The sequence below is a fragment of the Gymnogyps californianus genome, chromosome 5, assembly GCF_018139145.2.
Source record: "Gymnogyps californianus isolate 813 chromosome 5, ASM1813914v2, whole genome shotgun sequence".
Taxonomy (NCBI): Eukaryota; Metazoa; Chordata; class Aves; order Accipitriformes; family Cathartidae; genus Gymnogyps; species Gymnogyps californianus.
The window spans coordinates 27,442,333-27,461,494 of NC_059475.1; the positions used below are offsets into that span (position 1 = coordinate 27,442,333).

A 19,162-nucleotide genomic window follows, 5' to 3' on the forward strand; every position below is an offset into this window, starting at 1 on the left:
TGCTGTCTTCACCTTCTTCTTTTACTCGCCTCCCTCCCCTCGCGCTCCCACCTCCAGGATAGTGTTGGCAGGGGAAGAAGTAGCAGCACAGCAGAAAAGGGCTGGCCCGCCTGGTGACAGATGGGAGATGCTGTTGGCAAGCTGGGCTGGGATGAAAGGCTTTCAGGCACTAGCCTCTCCAGCCTTCACCCCTTCACACTGCTGAGCGAACGTTGTTCTTTGGAGAACACACCTGTCAGGAACAGTCTTGTGCAGGCCCTTCCCTACCACAGCTGGCAGCACTTAAAAGCATGAACCTCCCGGGGCTGAGTGTTCCTCTCATCTGTGGGGGGAAGGACAGGGCTGATGCTCTCCCTTAAATTCCAGCTTTGTGGCTCCAGGCCTCTTCAAACACTGTGGATTTGTGGTTCCACTCCATTGCCAGCAGACTTCTGTGTAGGCAAGCATCATCCCATGTCTGCCCCCTTCCTCCGTCCCTTCTGGAGACCTCTAGCAGGGTTTGGACTCTATTGCCCACACCTGAGGTACAGCGAATAACCCCAGCAGTGGATTCCTGCCTCTAAGCTTCTTGCAGGTTTGTTAGACAAAAATGCTGGCAGAGTCCCTCTGCTGGAACACACACTCTAACATGTACCTTGCAAAATCCTGTTCCCAAAAGCATTGCTTCTGATAGTTAAGAACTCGCTGTGTAATAGAAACAGGATGGACTGCACTGGGAACCATGCAGGAAAGATGTTGATAATGTAGTTTTGCTTGTTATAAAACAAGTGCAGTTATGGGAGGACAGCAGGCTCAGGGATGAAAGAGAAAAAAGGAACTCAGTGCAGGGATTGTGGTGGCTACTTTATTGTGGAAAGGTCAGTGCTTCTCTGGGGAGGAGAGACTGCCAAGCTGCAGACCTACCCTGGCCCCCCATCTAAGGGACAGCTCTTCCTCATGACTTGAAGTTTTGTCTTTTGTTTCTAAGAGGTGTAGCCCTCCTCCTTCAGGAGGGAAGGAACTTCGCTTTCAGGAAGGAAGCTGGCTGCAGCTCCATGAGGTGTTTCTTTGCTGTTGCAGTGCTGCCCACTTGCTCCCCCTTGGACTTCCACTGTGACAACGGGAAGTGTATCCGCCGGTCGTGGGTCTGCGATGGAGACAACGACTGTGAGGATGATTCTGATGAACAGGACTGCCGTAAGTCACCTCTCTGAGGGGAGAGGGTGGGTGCAGTGCCTGCCTGCCATGGCCAGGGAAAGTTGACCCTTTTTATTACAGGAATGTAAGAGTTTATCCACCAAATCAGACCTTTGGCTTGTAATAAGCTATATCCTGCCTCTGACAGAGCTGTGTACCTGATGTCCGTAAGCCCTGCCGCCCTGGCACCTGGCTTGCTGTTCAGCTGCGTGTCCTGGGGGAGGGGATGCTCCTCCATCCAGCTGGAGAACCGTTTATGCCCTGCAGCCTTGCTAGTTAATGTCCCATGAAGCACTTCCCTGAGCTGAGCTCTCTGTGTCCTCCACTGTTGGTGGAAACACCTAACCCCTGCCAAATCCTACTGAACTGCCTGTCTGGCTGACTTCCTGTGGCCTCAGGTTCCACTGTCTGACTTCTCTGCTGTGCCGGGCTGTCCCCAGCATCCTCTCCCTTGAAACAGAGCACCCTGAGGAGAGGGAGGTGCTGTAGGGATGCTGCCCACACAGAGACCGGTTACCCTGAAAGCTGACTGTCTGCTGCCATGTGAGGTGCCACCTTCAAAAGAGCTGCCATAGCATGCTGCTAGCTGTGAGCACTGCTGTTGTGCTTCTACACATTATTAAAATGGAAGGAATTTTGCCTGAGTCTTTGGAGTTCAGCCCCCTCCTTTCCCCTTTGTGTTGAGGACAAGGGTTATTTGTGGTTGGCTTCCATTAGCAAAAGGTGTTCAGGGATACAACTTTGTTCTCCACAACAAATCATCAGGTCCATACTTGGCAGCATGTGCCAGAGAACAGCGTGTTATGTAGCACTGGAGCTTCAGCTTTTCTGAAACTGCATTGGTTGCTACGGCTGGCATCAGGCTGCAGTTTGGAGCAGAACGGCTTTGCTGTCTGGTTGAGATGATTGCAGCTGCTTAATAAGTGTCAATCTACAGCCCTTGAATTCTACAAAAGTTGTGTGCATGGTGCTCCAGAGTGGCTCTGATGGAGGAACCACATCTCAAGAAATGCACGAATAAAGCTCTTGGCTGTAAAGTATTCTGTGTCCAATACTTGCATGGAAATGAATTCACTTTTTGATCAGTAGGCCCCTGATCTTTGCCTGCCCTTTTGGGCAAAGGGCTGGGAAGCAAGTTTCAGAGGTTTGACATCCTGTGTGATGCTCTGGATCACAGGACTAAGCTCAATATTCCAGTCTATTTAAAGATTTTCTTGAAAGAAAAGGTATATAGGTCTGGGACTGTTTGGTCTTCTGCTTTTCAGAAAAAGTTGGAATGCCTTTATATCGAAGACAACAGTGGAGAAGGGAGTGATCAAAAGATTTGGAGACTAATGAGAGGAGGAAGGCAAGGTTCTGTGAATAAGAAACTCATAGGGGGCTGTTCAGACTAGCACATAACCATAGGAGGGTTTCTGTTGGATTGAGGTCCTCAGGTACTAATTTTGCAGTCCCTTTCCTTTCCTCACTGGTCTGCAGACAAGCTTCCTTAGAAGACTGGCAAAGATGGTGGAATGAGGCTGCAAATACTGAGGCGTTCAGAAGAGGAAGTTTAAATTTTCTTTCTCCCTTTTCAATGAACGTTTCCTTTCCTTTGAAGATAGCTTTGGCGTTGTTGTGAAAAGAAAGTAAAGATATAATTCTACCAGAAATTATTTGTTAGATAATGATAGGGCCTATTAATTCCTTTTAAAAGAGGCCTGGATTGCCTTTTTTTCTGTGCAGGGATCTCTTGAGCCTGGCTTGAGGCCGGGCTAGAATACCAGCACAGGGTGGGTGGCTCCATCTCACTGTTCGAGGTACTTCCTCCAACCCATGTTCTCAAGTTTTAGAGCCTGCTGTACTATTGACTTGCAGATGGAGTGGAAGACAGACACTCAAGAAATCTCACAGTGGCCCTCCTGGTATTGTTAGGGGAAGGGAAATCAGCTTTCCAACATCGCAGTGTCCTTGGAGGACGATGTTGCTTGATTAGTAACATGTCACAGATTTGGTGTTCTGCAAGGTAAATCTTCTTGCCTTGCCTTCACTTATCTCCATTGTGTCCATGCAGCTCCACGGGAGTGTGAGGAAGATGAGTTCTCATGTCAGAACGGATACTGCATCCGCAGCCTGTGGCACTGTGATGGTGACAATGATTGTGGTGACAACAGCGATGAGCAGTGTGGTGAGTAATGTGGCCCTACAAATACTGCCCTACCAGTGCTTTAAAAGGGGTTGCACAGACTCCAACCTGTGCAGTTCTAGGATCCCCTGAGCATGGCAAGGGCTCGCAGCTAGCTTGTCTGGGCTGGGCTTGTGGGATATTCCATTCCCAGGGCTGGCTGCTTGGGATCTCAGGCTGTGTGGCTTACCTGACAGGCAAAAATCACTTGAGACCTGTTATTCCTTGACATGCCATTGTAATGTCCCATGGATTCCTTTTGAATCCAGCACTCTGTGTCAGTTAAATGAACAATGATGGTTTTGCTCAGGCACTGCATGACATGGGTATGTATGGTTTAATGAGCAGTCTTGTTTGCGGGTGCCCTAGGAGCTTCAGGAGCATGGTGTGGTTGTTTCCTGGGTACTCTGAGAAAAGCCAAGGCTTTGTTTGCATTGCTGTCTCTGCAGATATGAGAAAGTGCTCGGAGAAGGAGTTTCGTTGCAGTGACGGTAGCTGCATAGCTGAGCACTGGTTCTGTGACGGTGACACAGACTGCAAGGATGGCTCAGATGAAGAGAATTGCCGTAAGTGCTCTCCTTGCTTTGTAACCACGGGAAATAGCCCTTTGGACCTGCTCCTGTCTTGGGGTTTGGCACGTTTTCTGCAGCAGAGATCAAAAACAAGTTAGTCCTGCCTGTACTGGCAGCTAAGCTGCCTTCTGTTGCCTACCCCAGAGGGCACAAGAGAATGGTATATCTCTTGTGTTACCTCACAGGCATACTTCATCTGTGCGTGACTGCTTCTCTGGTCCTTCCAATGGCTGTGTGAGGCTTGAGTCAGAGGAGGCGGCTTATGCTTTACTGAATACAGCTCTATATAAAACTGTAGGAGTTGGAGGGGAGGGGAGAAGGGGAGAAAACTATTCCCTTCTTTTTCCTCTTGTCTGATTCCTGCCTGAAATTTCTTGGGGGCTCTGCTCCTTGACAGCATCCTCAGGGACTGCATGTCCCCAGCTGGCACACTGCAGGGGCTGCATGCCTGACCAACCTCTCTTTGCTTGGATTCTTTATGCAGGACGTTGTCCGAAAAGTGACTGATAGAGAAAGGGGGCCATGAGAGCCCACAACAGTTGTTTTCTCCTCCACCTTCACAGGCTTGTAGCAAGTGGGACAGGAGTCTATTATGTCCCTTCCTAACCCCCACTGCCTCTCTCCTGTGTCTGTGAGCACTGTCGGTGTCTGTGGAAGTTGCAGTGGTCCCTTCCCCCACCCAGCTCTCAAAGGCATTTTGCAGAATTTGTTCTAGATAGCAGGAAACTTCAAAAGGCTCTGGGAGGGGGATCCGGGCCGCCAGCTCCTGAAGGGCAGGGGGAGTGGATGCATGGGGGAGTTGTCTTTTATCTCTCCAGATAATGAGAGTTGGCAGGGAGCCAGGGGCTGCAAACATTTCTAAGTCAGGAAAGGGCTCTAAGAGGAAGCCAGCCTCTCTCCTTCTGCTTTCCCCCTCTCCCTTTCTCACTCCCTTGCGTGTCACTTCCCCATAGGCCATGACTAGGCCCTCGAGAAGGGAGGGGAGATGTTTCAACCTTGCCTCCTTGGGAGTGGAGGGGCACCCAGAACTGGTGCCCCTGCTTCTCTGAGCTGGAATGCTTCTCCAGTCCTGGCTGGCAGTTGTCTCTCTAAGGCATTTTAAGTAACTCACTAAGAAGCTCAGTTTGGCTACCTCCCTTTCTCTTATCTTCCTCCATGTAGTTGTCATCTTTTCCATATCTCCAATCCTGCTTGTCATTCATCTAGGACAAGGTGGGACTACACTGTTCTTTTGTGTGTGTTTTTTCTTTTTGTGTGTGTGCATGTGTTTCTTTTGGGGGTGTGTGTGTTATAATTGAATCACACTACATGAGAATTTAAGTCACTGACTTCGTTTTCTCCTCAAGGAGACCCAAACACTCCTTTCAGGCTCCTTTGGTGAGGCACGCGTTAACATGCATTTTAGTATCCAGCCACTGGATACTCACTGAACTAAAGCTCTTACTGCATGCCTGCAGGCTGTGCCCACTACTTCAGGCTGGAGAGGCAGGTGTAGGTCACTTGCTAGACTGTCAGTCTTTCTTTTCCCTTTTGTTTAATGGATTTATTGTCAGAGCTCCTTAGTTGGAAGACTCATATGCCTGAAACATGCAGTTCATTCTCTGGAGAGGATGAGAAGACGTGTCAGATTCTGTTGTGTGGGACTCAAAATCTTTTTCATCCCTTCCCACATAGTGTACTGTTGAACAGAGAACAGTGGGCAAATTCTTCACTGAAAGTTTGTTGGGCTTTGCTCAGGGTCATCTGTCTGGAAGTGCTCCTTACTGATAAGGCATGGTTTGTTTTGGAGACAGCTTGAGAGGAAAGGGAGGGGGGAAATCCTCAAAGGTCAGGTGCAGACCTAGGCACCTTGCTGCTTGCTTGCTTCCTTTGGTCTTCAAGTCCTTATTTTTGTTAAAATTTTAAATGAATCATTCCATACTTTAACCTTGCATTCTGACATGCCTCAATCCTTAATATAGAGCTACCCCAAAGGGTATCTTTATTTTTCCATCTGGTTTTGTATCTACCTTTTTCAGGTTTAATAAACAATTTAAACACTTTCTGGAGGGCACTAACACATAGTGTCTCAAGCATAGATGGAAGGTGACGCTCTTGGATCCTTTTTGTTGCTTTCCTTCTTCGTAGCTGTTTCCCTCTCTAGAACTTAATGGCTCTTAAAAAGTTAGTGTTTATAGACTAACATCCTATGTAAATTTTTTTAAATTTTTTAAAAAAATTATTTTTAGTGGATTGTCTGCACGGTGTCTTTATATATAGGTTTAACCTGCCCCTCAGTGAAGCACAAACAGCATTCCAGTTCCTCTCAGTAATACAAGTCATGCAGAGATATGCAGCAATGGCTAGTAATTTCCAACACCTTTGCGCTGAATACTTGCTAGTCCATTATTAGACTGAGAAGGTTGCATCTAAACTGGATTGTGCCCTGTCACCTCAGGCATTTTTTCTTTGATTCCCTTGTTAGCATCAGATGTTCCAGCTGCCACCTGCAGCTTGGAGGAGTTCCAGTGTGCATATGGACGCTGCATCTTGGACATCTACCACTGTGATGGCGACGATGACTGTGGGGACTGGTCTGATGAATCTGACTGCTGTAAGTTAGTGCAGGGTGATATACTGGTCCAAGCATCTGAGTTACAAACCTAAATGAATTTTGCATTGGCTGGAGAGGGGTTGCAGTGTATACAGCCGTCTAATTGTTCACACATAAGCGAGCTCTTTCATTGTTTTTTTTTTTTTTTTTAACTCGGGAAAGTGAAAATAGTGATGGGAACTGCGTACAGGAATTAAAGCAGTTTCCAGGAGGAGTCTATTCAGGACCAAGTTCCACAATAGTGGAGTGTAAGGGTGGTGCTGAGGGGCTTTGGGGATGTTACATTGGTCTGAGTTTGCTCTTTATATTCTTTACCATCTCCGCAGCATCTCACCAGCCTTGTCGCTCTGGAGAGTTCATGTGCAACAGTGGCTTGTGCATTAACGCTGGCTGGAGGTGTGATGGAGACTTCGACTGTGATGACCAGTCAGATGAGAGGAACTGCAGTGAGTGCTGGGAACTGGTGGAAGCATTCAGTTTCTGCAGATGCAAAAGACTGTTTGGGACTGTTAGCTTTGGAATTGGGTTTCTTCTGATACTTGTTGCTTATCTAATATTCTTTTTTTGGTCCCTCAGCTACATCTATGTGCACAGCTGACCAGTTCCGCTGTAAATCAGGGCGCTGTGTCCGTCTGTCCTGGCGTTGTGATGGGGAGGATGACTGCTCTGACAACAGTGATGAGGAGAACTGTGAGAACACAGGTTTGGCCTGCTGCCGTGCTGCTTATAGCTAGTGTTTCCATCCTGGAGGTAACAGATAGTGAAGTCTCTTTTTGGATTGCTTCACTGAGTTCAGCCTAGAGTTTCCATCCTTCCCAAAGAATGGGATCTGTAGGCTATCTTATACACTTGCAAACAGGTGCAGGTCTGTGTGCTTAAACTAACTTAAGTGATGGTGTTTTCTGGTCAAATATCAGATCCCTGTATCTTTCTATCCTGTCCCTACACTATGAATTGCCACAGAACTCTGAGACGATTCCATTCAGACTTGGAAACTTTATTAATGTGCAAAGTTGCTACCTTTGTCAAATGGACTGTGTCTAACTCATGCCTTCTAGATAGTTCTGGATAGCTTTCATGTTGCCTTGTGAAATTGCCAAGCAATTCTAGCAGGCAATGGAATCAAAAAGGGCATTTTGTGGAAGTGAAGGATAAAGCCTTTGTTTTAAAGGTTAAGGGTGTCAGCTTCCCCCTTAGATATTTGCTCAGGAGTCTCTCACTTCCTAGTAATCATTTCACATATAGCCATTCTTTTATGTAATAGTGGTTATGGAGAAGAGGAGGGTTTCAACAGACCCTAGTGTTATGGTAGGATTCAAGGAATGTCTAGAATCTTCGATTTTCCTTAAATCCTTCAGGATGTCTGTAGGCCTCGTTGAGGAATAGTGTGTACTGGTGCATGAATTCATCCCAGTGAGTGCAGCCCAGCTGTGCATACTGCCCCTTTTGGATCAGTGTATTTTAAACAGTGGGTTTAGGGGTGACAAAAGGGATTTGTGAAACTGTACCCCTTGTTTGGGCCTGTTGAGGAGGGGAGAGTGGGTGTTCTACAAGGACAACTGAGCTTAGAGGACCTGGAGAGGCACACTTTGTAACCATTTGAGAGCAGCTGCTCTAGATTGGTCAGCTGTCGTGAACACCAGTGTGCAGGAGATGGTGGTGATCCTGGAAGAAGCAATTGTACTTAAAGACAAGCTAGTAACCCTGTTTCCTTATCCTGATAACGAAGGTATTTAGAGGTATTGAAAGAACAGTTGCCACCCAGAAGCCAAGTCAAACTTCCAGAGCCACTGAAATTCAACCTCTCCACCTCAAACCAAACCCGAGGTGGTTGAGTACAGCTGTTGTTACTGTAAGGTTAGTTGTGCAGTTCTGCATTAGGTCTATGGTGATATGCAGCAGGTAAAAATTAACTCAGGGCTTCCGAGCAGAATGTGTACTGGCTCATCTAAGCGAAATAGTGTGCTGTCTCAATGTCTGTAGCAAGAGTTAAAATCCTGTGTCACCTCTTGGATTTAGAGCAGAATTATGTTTTTATTGGCCATAGAGAGAAGATTCCTAGAATACTAGGAGATCAGCTGATTTAAGGATCTCTATGTTCAATATAACAAATATAGTCCAAGTTTCAGAATCCTTCATATAAAGCATTCCTGTGCTCTGAAAAGTGAACCTGCATGTGACTTGGTTTTATGTTCCCAGTTAGTGTGTCTGTTAGTTCTTATTTGTACTTGTTGTTAATCTCACAACTGCCCGTTTCTATGCTGCTTACAGGCAGTCTGCCAATCTAATTGTTTCTTTGCTGATAACTGTATTGTCCTGTTGTCTTCCTAGGATTATCAGAGGGTGATGATTTGGAAACCACTAACCAAGTCAGCTTAAGAGGTACAAGAAATAAGAGGCAATAGGACAGTGCAGTTATTGCTGAAGAAACAATCAGATTGGCAAAGTCCCTACAAACAGTATTACTTTACTTAAAAGAATTCTGTAGAGTCTCCCTGCCAACAGCAGAAGTTGGAGCGTGTAGCTCATGTGTGAAATCCTGTTGCCTGACCTCAGATTTCAAGGATGCATGTAAATCTCATTCCAAGTCCGTCACAGTGCAGTTAGGGCTGGACAAGACGCTCATTCCTGGGCAGGTTTACGATCCATAGCCATGCTGGGGTGACATATCAGATGATTAAAGTGAGGAACTGACTCCTCTCTTGCACATGCTGAGTAGGATTGCGGAATCTGGAACCAAAGGGAACGAAGCCAGGACCTTCCAGTCATTCTGAGAGAAACTAAATACCCGAACTTCCCAGTAAAGCAACATTGGACTCAGTCTGGAGGAGAGTTCACAGGCCTCCAAATCAGCATAAAGATATGTGGAACAGTAGGGAGTGCAAGATGAGCTGAATTCAGGGAAAGAGGAAGTCATGGATTTATGCTTATATGTAAAGTTTGTAACAAATCTTAGAAAATGTTCTGTATCCTTTTCTTCACCGTGACTGTTGTTCTATCAGTAAGCTGTGGTGTGCTTACTTTCCCCTTCTTGTATTGCAGGGACCCCTCAATGTGCCCCAGACCAGTTCCTGTGTGGGAATGGGCGTTGTATTGGCCAGAGGAAGCTGTGCAATGGAGCAAATGATTGTGGAGATGGCAGTGATGAGAGCCCACATCAAAACTGCCGTAAGTCCTCCAGGTTCAGTCTTAAACATAAATGGAGGCACTGTGATGTGTGGGAGTCTATCTGGTGTTGCTGAAGGCTGTGTGTAAAAGGAAGAAAGCCTGGGCTGTGATAATGGGAGAGAGTTGAAGACTGAGGAAAAAGGCATTGGTGGTTTTGCCAATTACATACTGCAGACAAGGAGTAATGGGGAGAAGATTATGATCTCAGATATCAAAGTTTGTCTGCAGAGATAGTGAATCCTAAAAGCATATTATTCTGAGCTTCGTTGTCCCCTTTAGTTGTGGCCTGCAGGGGAGAGTTCTGACTGCGAAGAGGCAGCTTCCAGCACAGCCTGTGTCCTGCCCCTTTTGCTCAGCCTGTTCTGAAGGGCAACTGCTGCCTAACAGCTGAGGACACAAGCAGCTGCCTTGTGGTTTCAGCTCAGTTATCTTCATGTGTTCCTTTTGCAGGTCCACGAACAGGGGAGGAGAACTGCAATGTCAACAATGGTGGCTGTGCTCAGAAGTGCCAGATGGTACGAGGGATGGTGCAGTGCACCTGCCACACAGGTTACAGGCTCCTGGAAGATGGCCGATTATGTCAAGGTGGGTTTTTGGAGCAGTAGCCTCCTCCCTGCTGCTTTGATGTGCTTGAAGTTGATGGCTACGATAGGGTGCAAATCAGAGCATGAAAGCAGAAGCAAGCTATTGGTGAGTTTGCCTGGCCTGTTGATGATCTAATGGTAACTTTCTCCCTTGTCTGTAACATGCAGATGTGAATGAATGTGCTGAGGAAGGTTACTGCAGCCAAGGCTGTACCAACAGTGAAGGAGGCTTCCAGTGCTGGTGTGAGCAAGGCTACGAGCTGCGACCTGACAAGCGTAGCTGCAAAGCTCTAGGTAAAGAGGAGTTCAACCTTATTCTGGTGTGTGTGTGTATTGGTTCAGTTCTCATAATTTTGTCTCTAATGCTTCATTGGCATCATTATGCTGTTCACCAAGCCAACATACGGGGAAAAGGAAGTACCTAGATTTGTATTAGGTATGCCCAGGTTGTTGGTGAATGCCTGTGAAAATTTTGTGTGATTTTCACCATGGAGAGATATTTCACTGTTTCCTTTCCCTGCCAGCAGGACAGCCCTTGCCTTCTTTTCCTAGTCCCTTGTCATTCCTGGTGACCCAGACCCTGGGACAAAAACAGCCTCCTGCCTCTGTCTCTGTTCAGGAAGTGTCTTAACCTTTCCAGTCAGTGAGGTTGTATCACACCTCCTTGTGGTTTGACCCTTGATGCTGGTCACCAGTCCTGAATACTCTGAGTGGCTGCTGTATGGACATCTGCTGTTTTTTAAGGGCATCTATACACTTGTTTAACTTTATTCCTCAGCTCCTCTAATGTAGGAGCTGAGGAATTAGAAATTCCATTTAAAGAATTAAGATTTCATTAGGAATTCCCCTAATTAAATCCATAAAGGATGTTGATTCCCACCCCTGCCCCGTGGAAGTACCTGCTGAGTTTATATCTGGCTGAGGGAGATTTTAACTGTCTTGTCTGTGGTAGAAGATGTGGTAGAGCATGTGTGTTTGTATGGCTAGGAGATGGATGTAGGAAAACGAAACTATAGTCCAGCTGCCAAGCGGCTGCCTAGTGGTATGGTTTCAGAGGTTGAGGTGAGGCGGGCTTACATGGGACCTGGAAAGATCACTTCTTGCTGAGTGAATGTTTGCCAAAAGGTGTAAAACTGCTCATCTTTGAGTTAGGACTGTGTATTGAGGATGTGAAAACAGTTCTCTGAAGTGTTTTGCACTTGGGATTTGGTTTCTTGCTGCCAGGACTGCAGAACTATGTTCTGGGACTTGGTGCAGAGGGAATGGTAGGCAGGACGCTGTCAAAGTACTCTAATGCTGTCTTCCCATATATGCTCAGGGCCAGAGCCAGTGCTGCTTTTTGCCAATCGAATTGATATCCGACAAGTGTTGCCTCATCGCTCAGAGTATACGCTGCTCCTGAACAACCTGGAAAATGCCATTGCCCTTGACTTCCACCACAGCAAGGAGCTGGTGTTTTGGTCTGATGTCACTCTCGATCGCATCATGAGGGCCAATCTGAACGGTAGCAATGTGGAAGAGGTGGTTTCCACAGGGCTGGAGAGCCCAGGTGCGTCACCACAAAAAAGGCAAAAGCCCGGGGTTTGACCATGGTGTGAGAATAGGGGTGGGTGAGTGGAGAAAAGTGGGTACCCAGCATTCAAAATGGAGTGCATCTCCCTGAGCAAGGGGATGGGTTGGATGGAATGGGTGTGAGATCAGTGTCCCCCTGGAGTTAATCTTGGCTGATGGGGGAAGAGACAGGAGGACTGAACTGGGCCTCTTCTGAGGCTGAGAGGGAAAGGGAACTATTTTTCTGAGCAGATCCTGCTCCTGGTTTCATTCTGTGCTTAATTCTCCCCTGGAGATAGGTGGACTTGCTATTGACTGGATCCATGACAAATTATACTGGACAGACTCTGGGACATCTCGAATTGAAGTAGCAAACTTGGATGGCACTCACAGGAAAGTGCTTTTGTGGCAGAACCTGGAGAAGCCCCGAGCAATTGCCCTACATCCTATGGAGGGGTGAGTGAAAACGTAGGACCCCAGTGAGCCCTCCGTGCAAGTGCTTCCAGGTGAACACTGATAACCCCATCCTTGGTCACAAAGGCTGCCTCTGGGCTCAGGCCTTCATTTGGCACTGGCAGTTTGGGGAACTTGGCAATGCTGGGGGCCTTCAGAGCCTTAATCCTATTCTGGGCCCTTCAGGTTTCACCAGCCTGAAATGCTGGGTGTTACCCTGTTGGCAGTCATTTCTCCCATGGCTGTGACCCAGTCTCATGCTCGAGGTCACAGGACTGATACTGTTTTGCCCTGATAGGGAGTGATGCTGGGTGCAGTATGTGGGACATGAGTTTTCTAGGCTGTCTCTCCCTGCCTCCTCCAGCACTATCTACTGGACCGACTGGGGCAACACTCCCCGCATTGAGTATTCGAACATGGACGGCTCTAATCGGCGCATCATTGCGGATACACACCTCTTCTGGCCCAATGGACTGACCATTGACTATGCAGGACATCGAATGTACTGGGTGGATGCCAAACATCATGTCATTGAGAGGGCTGACCTCGATGGGCGGAATAGGAAGGCTGTTATTAGCCAAGGTAAGTAACAGGGCTATGTACAGGGAGTGCTTTCTGCAGTAAAGAAGACAGAGTAGCACAGTGCTACTCTGAGTTTCAGAGCCACTGGCTCCTGCTTCTATGCTTGTCTCCTGTTCTTTCACTGTGGGATGAATTCTGCCACCGCTGAGGGATGGGGTTTGCTACCCAGTCTTCGGTGGACAGGAGAGAGGAATTGTCTGTTATATAAGCGTAAGATGGATTTGAGCAGGTTGACCGTGGCAAGGCCTAAGGGGCAGTGGAAAGAGCTTTCCATTGTCTCCCTGCTAGCCTGAGTCCTGTTGGACCTGATTATATCCCTGTATTGGGTGTCTATTACAGGCCTCCCGCACCCATTTGCTATCACTGTGTTTGAGGACAGTTTGTACTGGACAGACTGGCACACCAAGAGCATCAACAGTGCCAACAAATTCACAGGCAAGAACCAGGAGATCATCCGCAACAAACTCCACTTCCCTATGGACATCCACACACTGCATCCTCAGCGCCAGCCAGCAGGTAACTGCAGAGAGGGTAGAGACCCATTTGAGCCACTAGAAGACGTGCTGCCACCCACCACCCTGTAAAGCAGGGAGATGGCAAGCCTGAACCCAGCATACCGACACATCCACCACCTCCATCCAGAGCTGTCACAGAACTTCCTCCATCTGGCAGTTCAGTTGAGGTCCCTCAGCCCCGGTAACCTGGTGTTAGGTGTTACCACAGCTCCCCCTGCTGACACGCGAGAGTGGAGCCTTTTCAGTAAGAAATACTCGTGGCTCGTTTATGCAAGAGCTTTTTTGGGAGGGGGAAAAAATCATAAGTGGGCACTAGTAATGACTGACATCTCCCTTATTCCTCTTCAATTGCCATAATCTGCTCTAGAAGTGGATTGAGTTAAATGCTTTATTTTAAAATTGAGCCTTACAAATGGAGTTAGTGCTTTTAGCTTGTATGTTTCCTTATTCTCAATTAACTGCTGGGTAGACAAGTTATCTAATCCATGTCGGTCTTGACACCTCGACTGGTGTTTTTCCTCTTTTCTTTACTCTTTGCTTTATGCGTGGTTGTTTTTGTCTTTGGCTACTTGAGCAGGGAGAAACCGTTGTGGGGCCAACAACGGGGGCTGTACTCACCTCTGCCTGCCGAGCAGCAAGGATTACACCTGCGCCTGCCCCACGGGCTTCCGCAAGACCAGCAGCCATGCCTGCGCCCAGAGTAAGTGAGGTGGGACCACAGCCTGCATGCTCAGATGTTCAGCGGGTGGCAGAGGGTTGGCAATGGGAGTAAGCAACAGCAGTTGCTTCCAAGGACATGCAGCTGGATAGACTGAGTTAGTAGTATTAAGGGCCCTGCCAGAGGATGCTTCACCTTTTTGATGCATTCCCCTGTTCTGCGTTCCCATTGCCATCACTAGGCTTGATGGGTGGGGATACAGAGAAGCTCCATCCTTGGGCCCTTATTTCAGGGCTGCTATGGGTGCCATGCTACCTGTCACAGCTGATTGTTTCCCTAAAGCTCCCATAGGAGCTGTGTCAGTGATGAACAAAAAACTCAGTCCTCTTGATTGCCACAGTTTCTCTTGGTTTGCAACCATGTGGAAGAATTAGGCCAACTGTCTCCTAGATTCTCAAGAGCTATTGTCAAATAGTTATTTGATTTGGAGGGAGGTCTATGCCATTCTTTGAAGAATATGGTTGACTTTGTTCCCTCAGCATAGGTTATCCCCAGGAGACAGCTCCCTACTACTCTGTTTCCCCCTGCCCACCCACCCCACCCATCCCCCCAGTGATATTTTGCTACCAGTAAAATCCTGGGCTGTGACCTGCCCGTGAGAGATGATGTAAGTGGTTAAGGTTGATATAGCAGGGAATTGTCTGTGTCTATCACTGTGTTGTTGAACTTAGAGAAATTAAAAGAAGACCTTTCGACCTTTGATCAGGTCTTGACAAGTTCCTGCTTTTTGCCCGAAGGATGGACATCCGTCGGATCAGCTTTGACACAGATGACCTGTCAGATGATGTCATCCCCCTTGCTGATGTTCGCAGTGCTGTGGCTCTAGACTGGGACTCAAAGGATGACTATGTCTACTGGACAGATGTTAGCACCGACTCAATCAGCCGAGCAAAATGGGATGGATCAAGCCAGGAGGTACAGTGTTAACTACGTGTGGAGGTCATCTAGCCAGGAGACTCCTTGAGCATCAGATTTGAAGCCACTGGGATACACTGGCCTTCTAAGGAGCTGCAGTTCATGCTGGATTTGTTGTTCATTAGTTTACCTAGTTCTGGCTCAGAAGAGCCCTGAGATCACTGAACACTTCATACACAAGTTTGGTGTACATTCCTGCTTGTATGGAAAACCTTGAATTGGGACACGAAGCACGTTGATTTGTAAGCTGTGGTCAATTCCTTTGTTGTAGCCGTAAAATCTGAAAGGAAGAGGTATTAAATCCTCTGTTATGTACTACATTTGGAACAAGAGTCACGCTCCTTGGGAATGCTTTTTGCACATGCCCTTAGGCTAATGTTGCCATAAATGAGGGGAACAGAGTTCAAAGTTTGGAGTTGCGGTTTGAACAGACATGAAAAATAGATGTTTCTCCAAATGTAAGACTTGTTTGAACTTCTGCATCCTTAATGCTCTCTCTTGTATGGCATTGCTCTGCTTGGGCTTTTGCCTTTTGAAAGTTAACATTGTTTGTGAATGGGTAGTGCCTTGGGCAAGTGCTTTCTCCCTAAGGTCCAATCTCACTATGGATTTTTTCTTTTTGTTTTTATTTAGGTTGTGGTGGACACCAGCCTGGAAAGTCCAGCTGGACTGGCAATTGACTGGGTCACCAACAAGCTCTACTGGACTGATGCAGGTACTGGGATCCTCTGCTTTACCTAGGCTTCTGTCTTCCTTATTAGTCATGAAAACTGAAAAACAGCTGGGTACGTCTATCTGTCTTATTCCAAATTTGTCTGTTTCTGTTTAGCAAAAAATGGAGTTTCACCTCATGTGCTTCTAACAAAGTGGGAGCTGAGGTGGAATCCTTAGTTTAATTCTCTTTGCAGTATCCCCAGTACTAATTCTGTAGAAAGGTTTATAGTAGAAGTCAAGCACCACTGTTGTCTTGCTGTAGAGCTTGTGATTGTGTGTGTTTATGTATCTTCCAACGGTGTATCTTGGGGTGCAGCAGGTAGTATTTGGAGGATGTTCCCTGCTGGATGGAGAGTCATAGTCAGAGAGGTGTAAGGAAGGTGATTCTTTTCTAGCTGTTCTCTCATGCCTACGTAGATACCTTGGGGGCTTAGGAAAAAGCTGGTTTATATTCATACAGGACTCTGCATCAGTGACAGCCACAGAGGTGACTTGAGATCTAGCGGAAGGTGACACTGTGAGCCACATTTCTTACCTATCTTCCAGCTATGAACAGAGGAGGGTGGAACAGAAGAATGCATTGTTGTATGGATGTTTTTTGCCTTAGCTCTTGTGATTCCAGAGGTCTTTGATGTCTCTCTCATTCTCTTTCTTGACTTTCGTAGGAACAGATCGGATAGAAGTCTCCAACACAGATGGGACCATGAGAACTGTTCTAATCTGGGAGAACCTAGACAGACCTAGAGATATTGTGGTGGACCCTGTTGGAGGGTGAGAGATTCTTTCTTCTGGGATGACATGGCAATTCTTGCATGTTTAAAGATGTTCAGGTTCTTTGGTTTTGTGCAATTGTCTTTCTCTGTGGTGCCATTTTTCTACATCCTGCCAAAGACTGAAATTAGAGACCTGATTTTGGATGCTAGTGGAACAAGATAAGCAGGGATAATTGCCTGTTGTGCTGTAGAGCTTGCAGGAGCTGGCTGATGTTTTCATTTGTTTATCCTGGGGACGTAATAACTAAAGATGTGGTACAAAAAATGTTGAGAATGAGGCCATCTAGATCTTTTCTATTTCTTTTATTTCACATCTATGTTGCATTTGTATTTAAGCTCTCGGTTTATCAAACAGAGTTCAGTCAGAAGGATCTCCTCAGATAAATTACTGCTGATCTCAAGCAAGCTGTAACATTAGTGGCCTCTTGGCTTCAAAGCACTGTGTCAGAGTATTGAGGGATCAACTGTGCCATGGAAAGCAAACCTGAGCAGAGTAACAGAAACAAATGGTTTCAATAACGGATTTTGCTTCTGAATCATAAGACCTTGTGGAGCTGGGGATAGGGTGGACAGGAAAAAGCTTGCCAGCCATTGCTTTAGAAGCATTGAAGGTCTTGAATAAAAGTGTGCTATTCTTTCCTTGAGTGGATTAGTGGAAGACCAATGCAGCAGGAGTATAAAGGGCCAATGGTGGAGACTGGTAAATAATTGGTTAATTTTTAGACCTTGAACTATTACCTTGGAACTTTTTCCTCCATGTTGTAATTAGGCCAGCCCATGGGTAGTAGAAGGTATATAAATTTGAGTATGATCTTAGGTACATTACAAGAACCCAAGGCTGGACATGAGTACAGTATTAGTGTAATGCTGCTTCCTGCTAGGTCCTGAAGGCACCAGGCTCTCTTGCTTCTCTGTAACACTGCCTGGCCGTAGTGGCAGTGAAGGAGTGCGGGCATTCACTTCTGTCTGGGTTTGTGTTCAGGTTCATGTACTGGACTGACTGGGGAGCCAGCCCAAAAATTGAGCGTGCTGGTATGGATGCCTCAAACCGCTTGGTGATCATTTCCTCCAACCTGACATGGCCTAACGGCTTGGCCATTGACTATGAGTCACAGCGCTTGTACTGGGCAGATGCAGGCATGAAGACCATCGAGTATGCCGGTCTGGATGGAAGCAACAGGAAGGTAAGGAAGCCATCTTTGAGGAGGGAGTCTGGGAGCCTGAGGTGTAAGTCCAAGAGCACAGAGTGCTGATGGCCCCTGCCTCTCTTTCCAGTTGAAAGTGAAATCTCCAAATCAAGACATGCTGAGCTGCTTTCACTGGGAGAGAAGAGCTCCCTTTCTTTCAGTTGCAAACTGTGTGTGAGGGAACCTCCTTTTGAGGGCTGATGTTGCCCCATCACTCTCCTTTTGCTGTGACTGTACATTATGATGTTGAGAGGGGGCAAGGGAAGCCTCTTCCCCTTAGTGACTTCTTAGTAATGTTTTTTGGGGGGGCTGGGGGTAATCTGACCAGGTGCTGATTGGGAGCAATCTGCCTCACCCCTTTGGACTTACTCTTTATGGCGAGAGAATCTACTGGACAGACTGGCAGGCCAAAAGCATCCAGAGCGCAGATAGAAGGACTGGGCAGGCTCGGGAAACGCTGCAAGACAATCTGGAGAATCTTATGGATATTCATGTTTTCCACCGGCACAGGCCACCAGGTACAGAGCTCGCCCCAAGCCACACTGAGCGAAGAGCTTGCTCAGGCTCTGGTATGTGGCACAGCTCTCCTGCAAGGAGCTGACCTGTCTGTCAGCCCTCAATGCCTTTAGTCTCTGGGTGGAATATGTGAGCATGAGAATAATTCTCAGCTTGGTATTTAAGGGCATTCTAGAATGCATTTCTGTAGCTGTTGCACCCCTTTTTTGTGCCTGTGCTACTGGCTTATGGATTTCTCATCCTCTTTCCTATAGTACATACAGCGTGTGAAGTTAGCAATGGAGGCTGCAGTCACCTGTGCCTTTTGGCACCTCTTCCAAAAGGTTACAGCTGTACCTGCCCTACTGGGATCAACCTGCAATCTGATGGCAAGACCTGCTCTGCTGGTGAGTCCTCTCTGTAGGATCCTCATTGCAGTTTTGTATCACAGCTACACTTCAAGCTCCTGCCCTGTTAGAGAACAAAATTCACTTTTATGTGCTTATCTGCTTTACCCCTTGAAAAACCCATTTGATGCCTGTACCTTCAATTTGAGGGGGAATTACTATGAAGAAACTTACTGGTAACTGGATTGATGCAGAAGAAATTTTTCTTGAAATAATGTTGGGCAGCTAAACCAGATGTCACATTTTTCCCTATACTTTTGCCCTAATCTTGAGGTGGATTCTTTTTTAACTACAAGGTGCTATATTCTTTAATAGGTCTGCATGCACTCCTCCCATGGACCCTCTTTCTGAGGATTGTGGAAGGCTTGGCTTCAGGCCATGGTATATCCACTTTTTCTCCTTAGCAGGAAAAAACTGACTCCTAATTCCCGTTTCCCACACATACTAGCAGAAGTAACTCTTCTATGAGTGCACTCCTTTTCAACTTGGATGTAAAGAAGCATTCAGTAATGCTCAGTAAAGCTTTTGTACCCTTATGACTCCCCATAAGCCGAGATCTGCCTGAGACTTCCCCTTTTCCACTGAAGTGGATGTC

The 19,162-nt window shown here is 46.9% G+C and overlaps 1 protein-coding gene across 1 annotated transcript in view; it reads left to right on the forward strand.

Moving 5' to 3' along the window:
- LRP4 (LDL receptor related protein 4) overlaps positions 1-19,162 on the forward strand; it is an 82,608-nt gene that overhangs the window by 50,457 nt on the left and 12,989 nt on the right. Inside the window, exons 3-22 of the mRNA XM_050897050.1 lie at positions 1,060-1,176; positions 3,230-3,343; positions 3,790-3,906; positions 6,377-6,505; positions 6,832-6,951; positions 7,082-7,207; positions 9,548-9,673; positions 10,124-10,258; positions 10,426-10,551; positions 11,576-11,806; positions 12,108-12,264; positions 12,626-12,843; positions 13,183-13,359; positions 13,936-14,058; positions 14,783-14,991; positions 15,625-15,706; positions 16,371-16,476; positions 17,461-17,662; positions 17,994-18,183; positions 18,436-18,567. Of these exons, the coding sequence (XP_050753007.1) occupies positions 1,060-1,176; positions 3,230-3,343; positions 3,790-3,906; positions 6,377-6,505; positions 6,832-6,951; positions 7,082-7,207; positions 9,548-9,673; positions 10,124-10,258; positions 10,426-10,551; positions 11,576-11,806; positions 12,108-12,264; positions 12,626-12,843; positions 13,183-13,359; positions 13,936-14,058; positions 14,783-14,991; positions 15,625-15,706; positions 16,371-16,476; positions 17,461-17,662; positions 17,994-18,183; positions 18,436-18,567 (2,937 nt within the window). The remainder of the gene's footprint in view (positions 1-1,059; positions 1,177-3,229; positions 3,344-3,789; positions 3,907-6,376; positions 6,506-6,831; positions 6,952-7,081; positions 7,208-9,547; positions 9,674-10,123; positions 10,259-10,425; positions 10,552-11,575; positions 11,807-12,107; positions 12,265-12,625; positions 12,844-13,182; positions 13,360-13,935; positions 14,059-14,782; positions 14,992-15,624; positions 15,707-16,370; positions 16,477-17,460; positions 17,663-17,993; positions 18,184-18,435; positions 18,568-19,162) is intronic.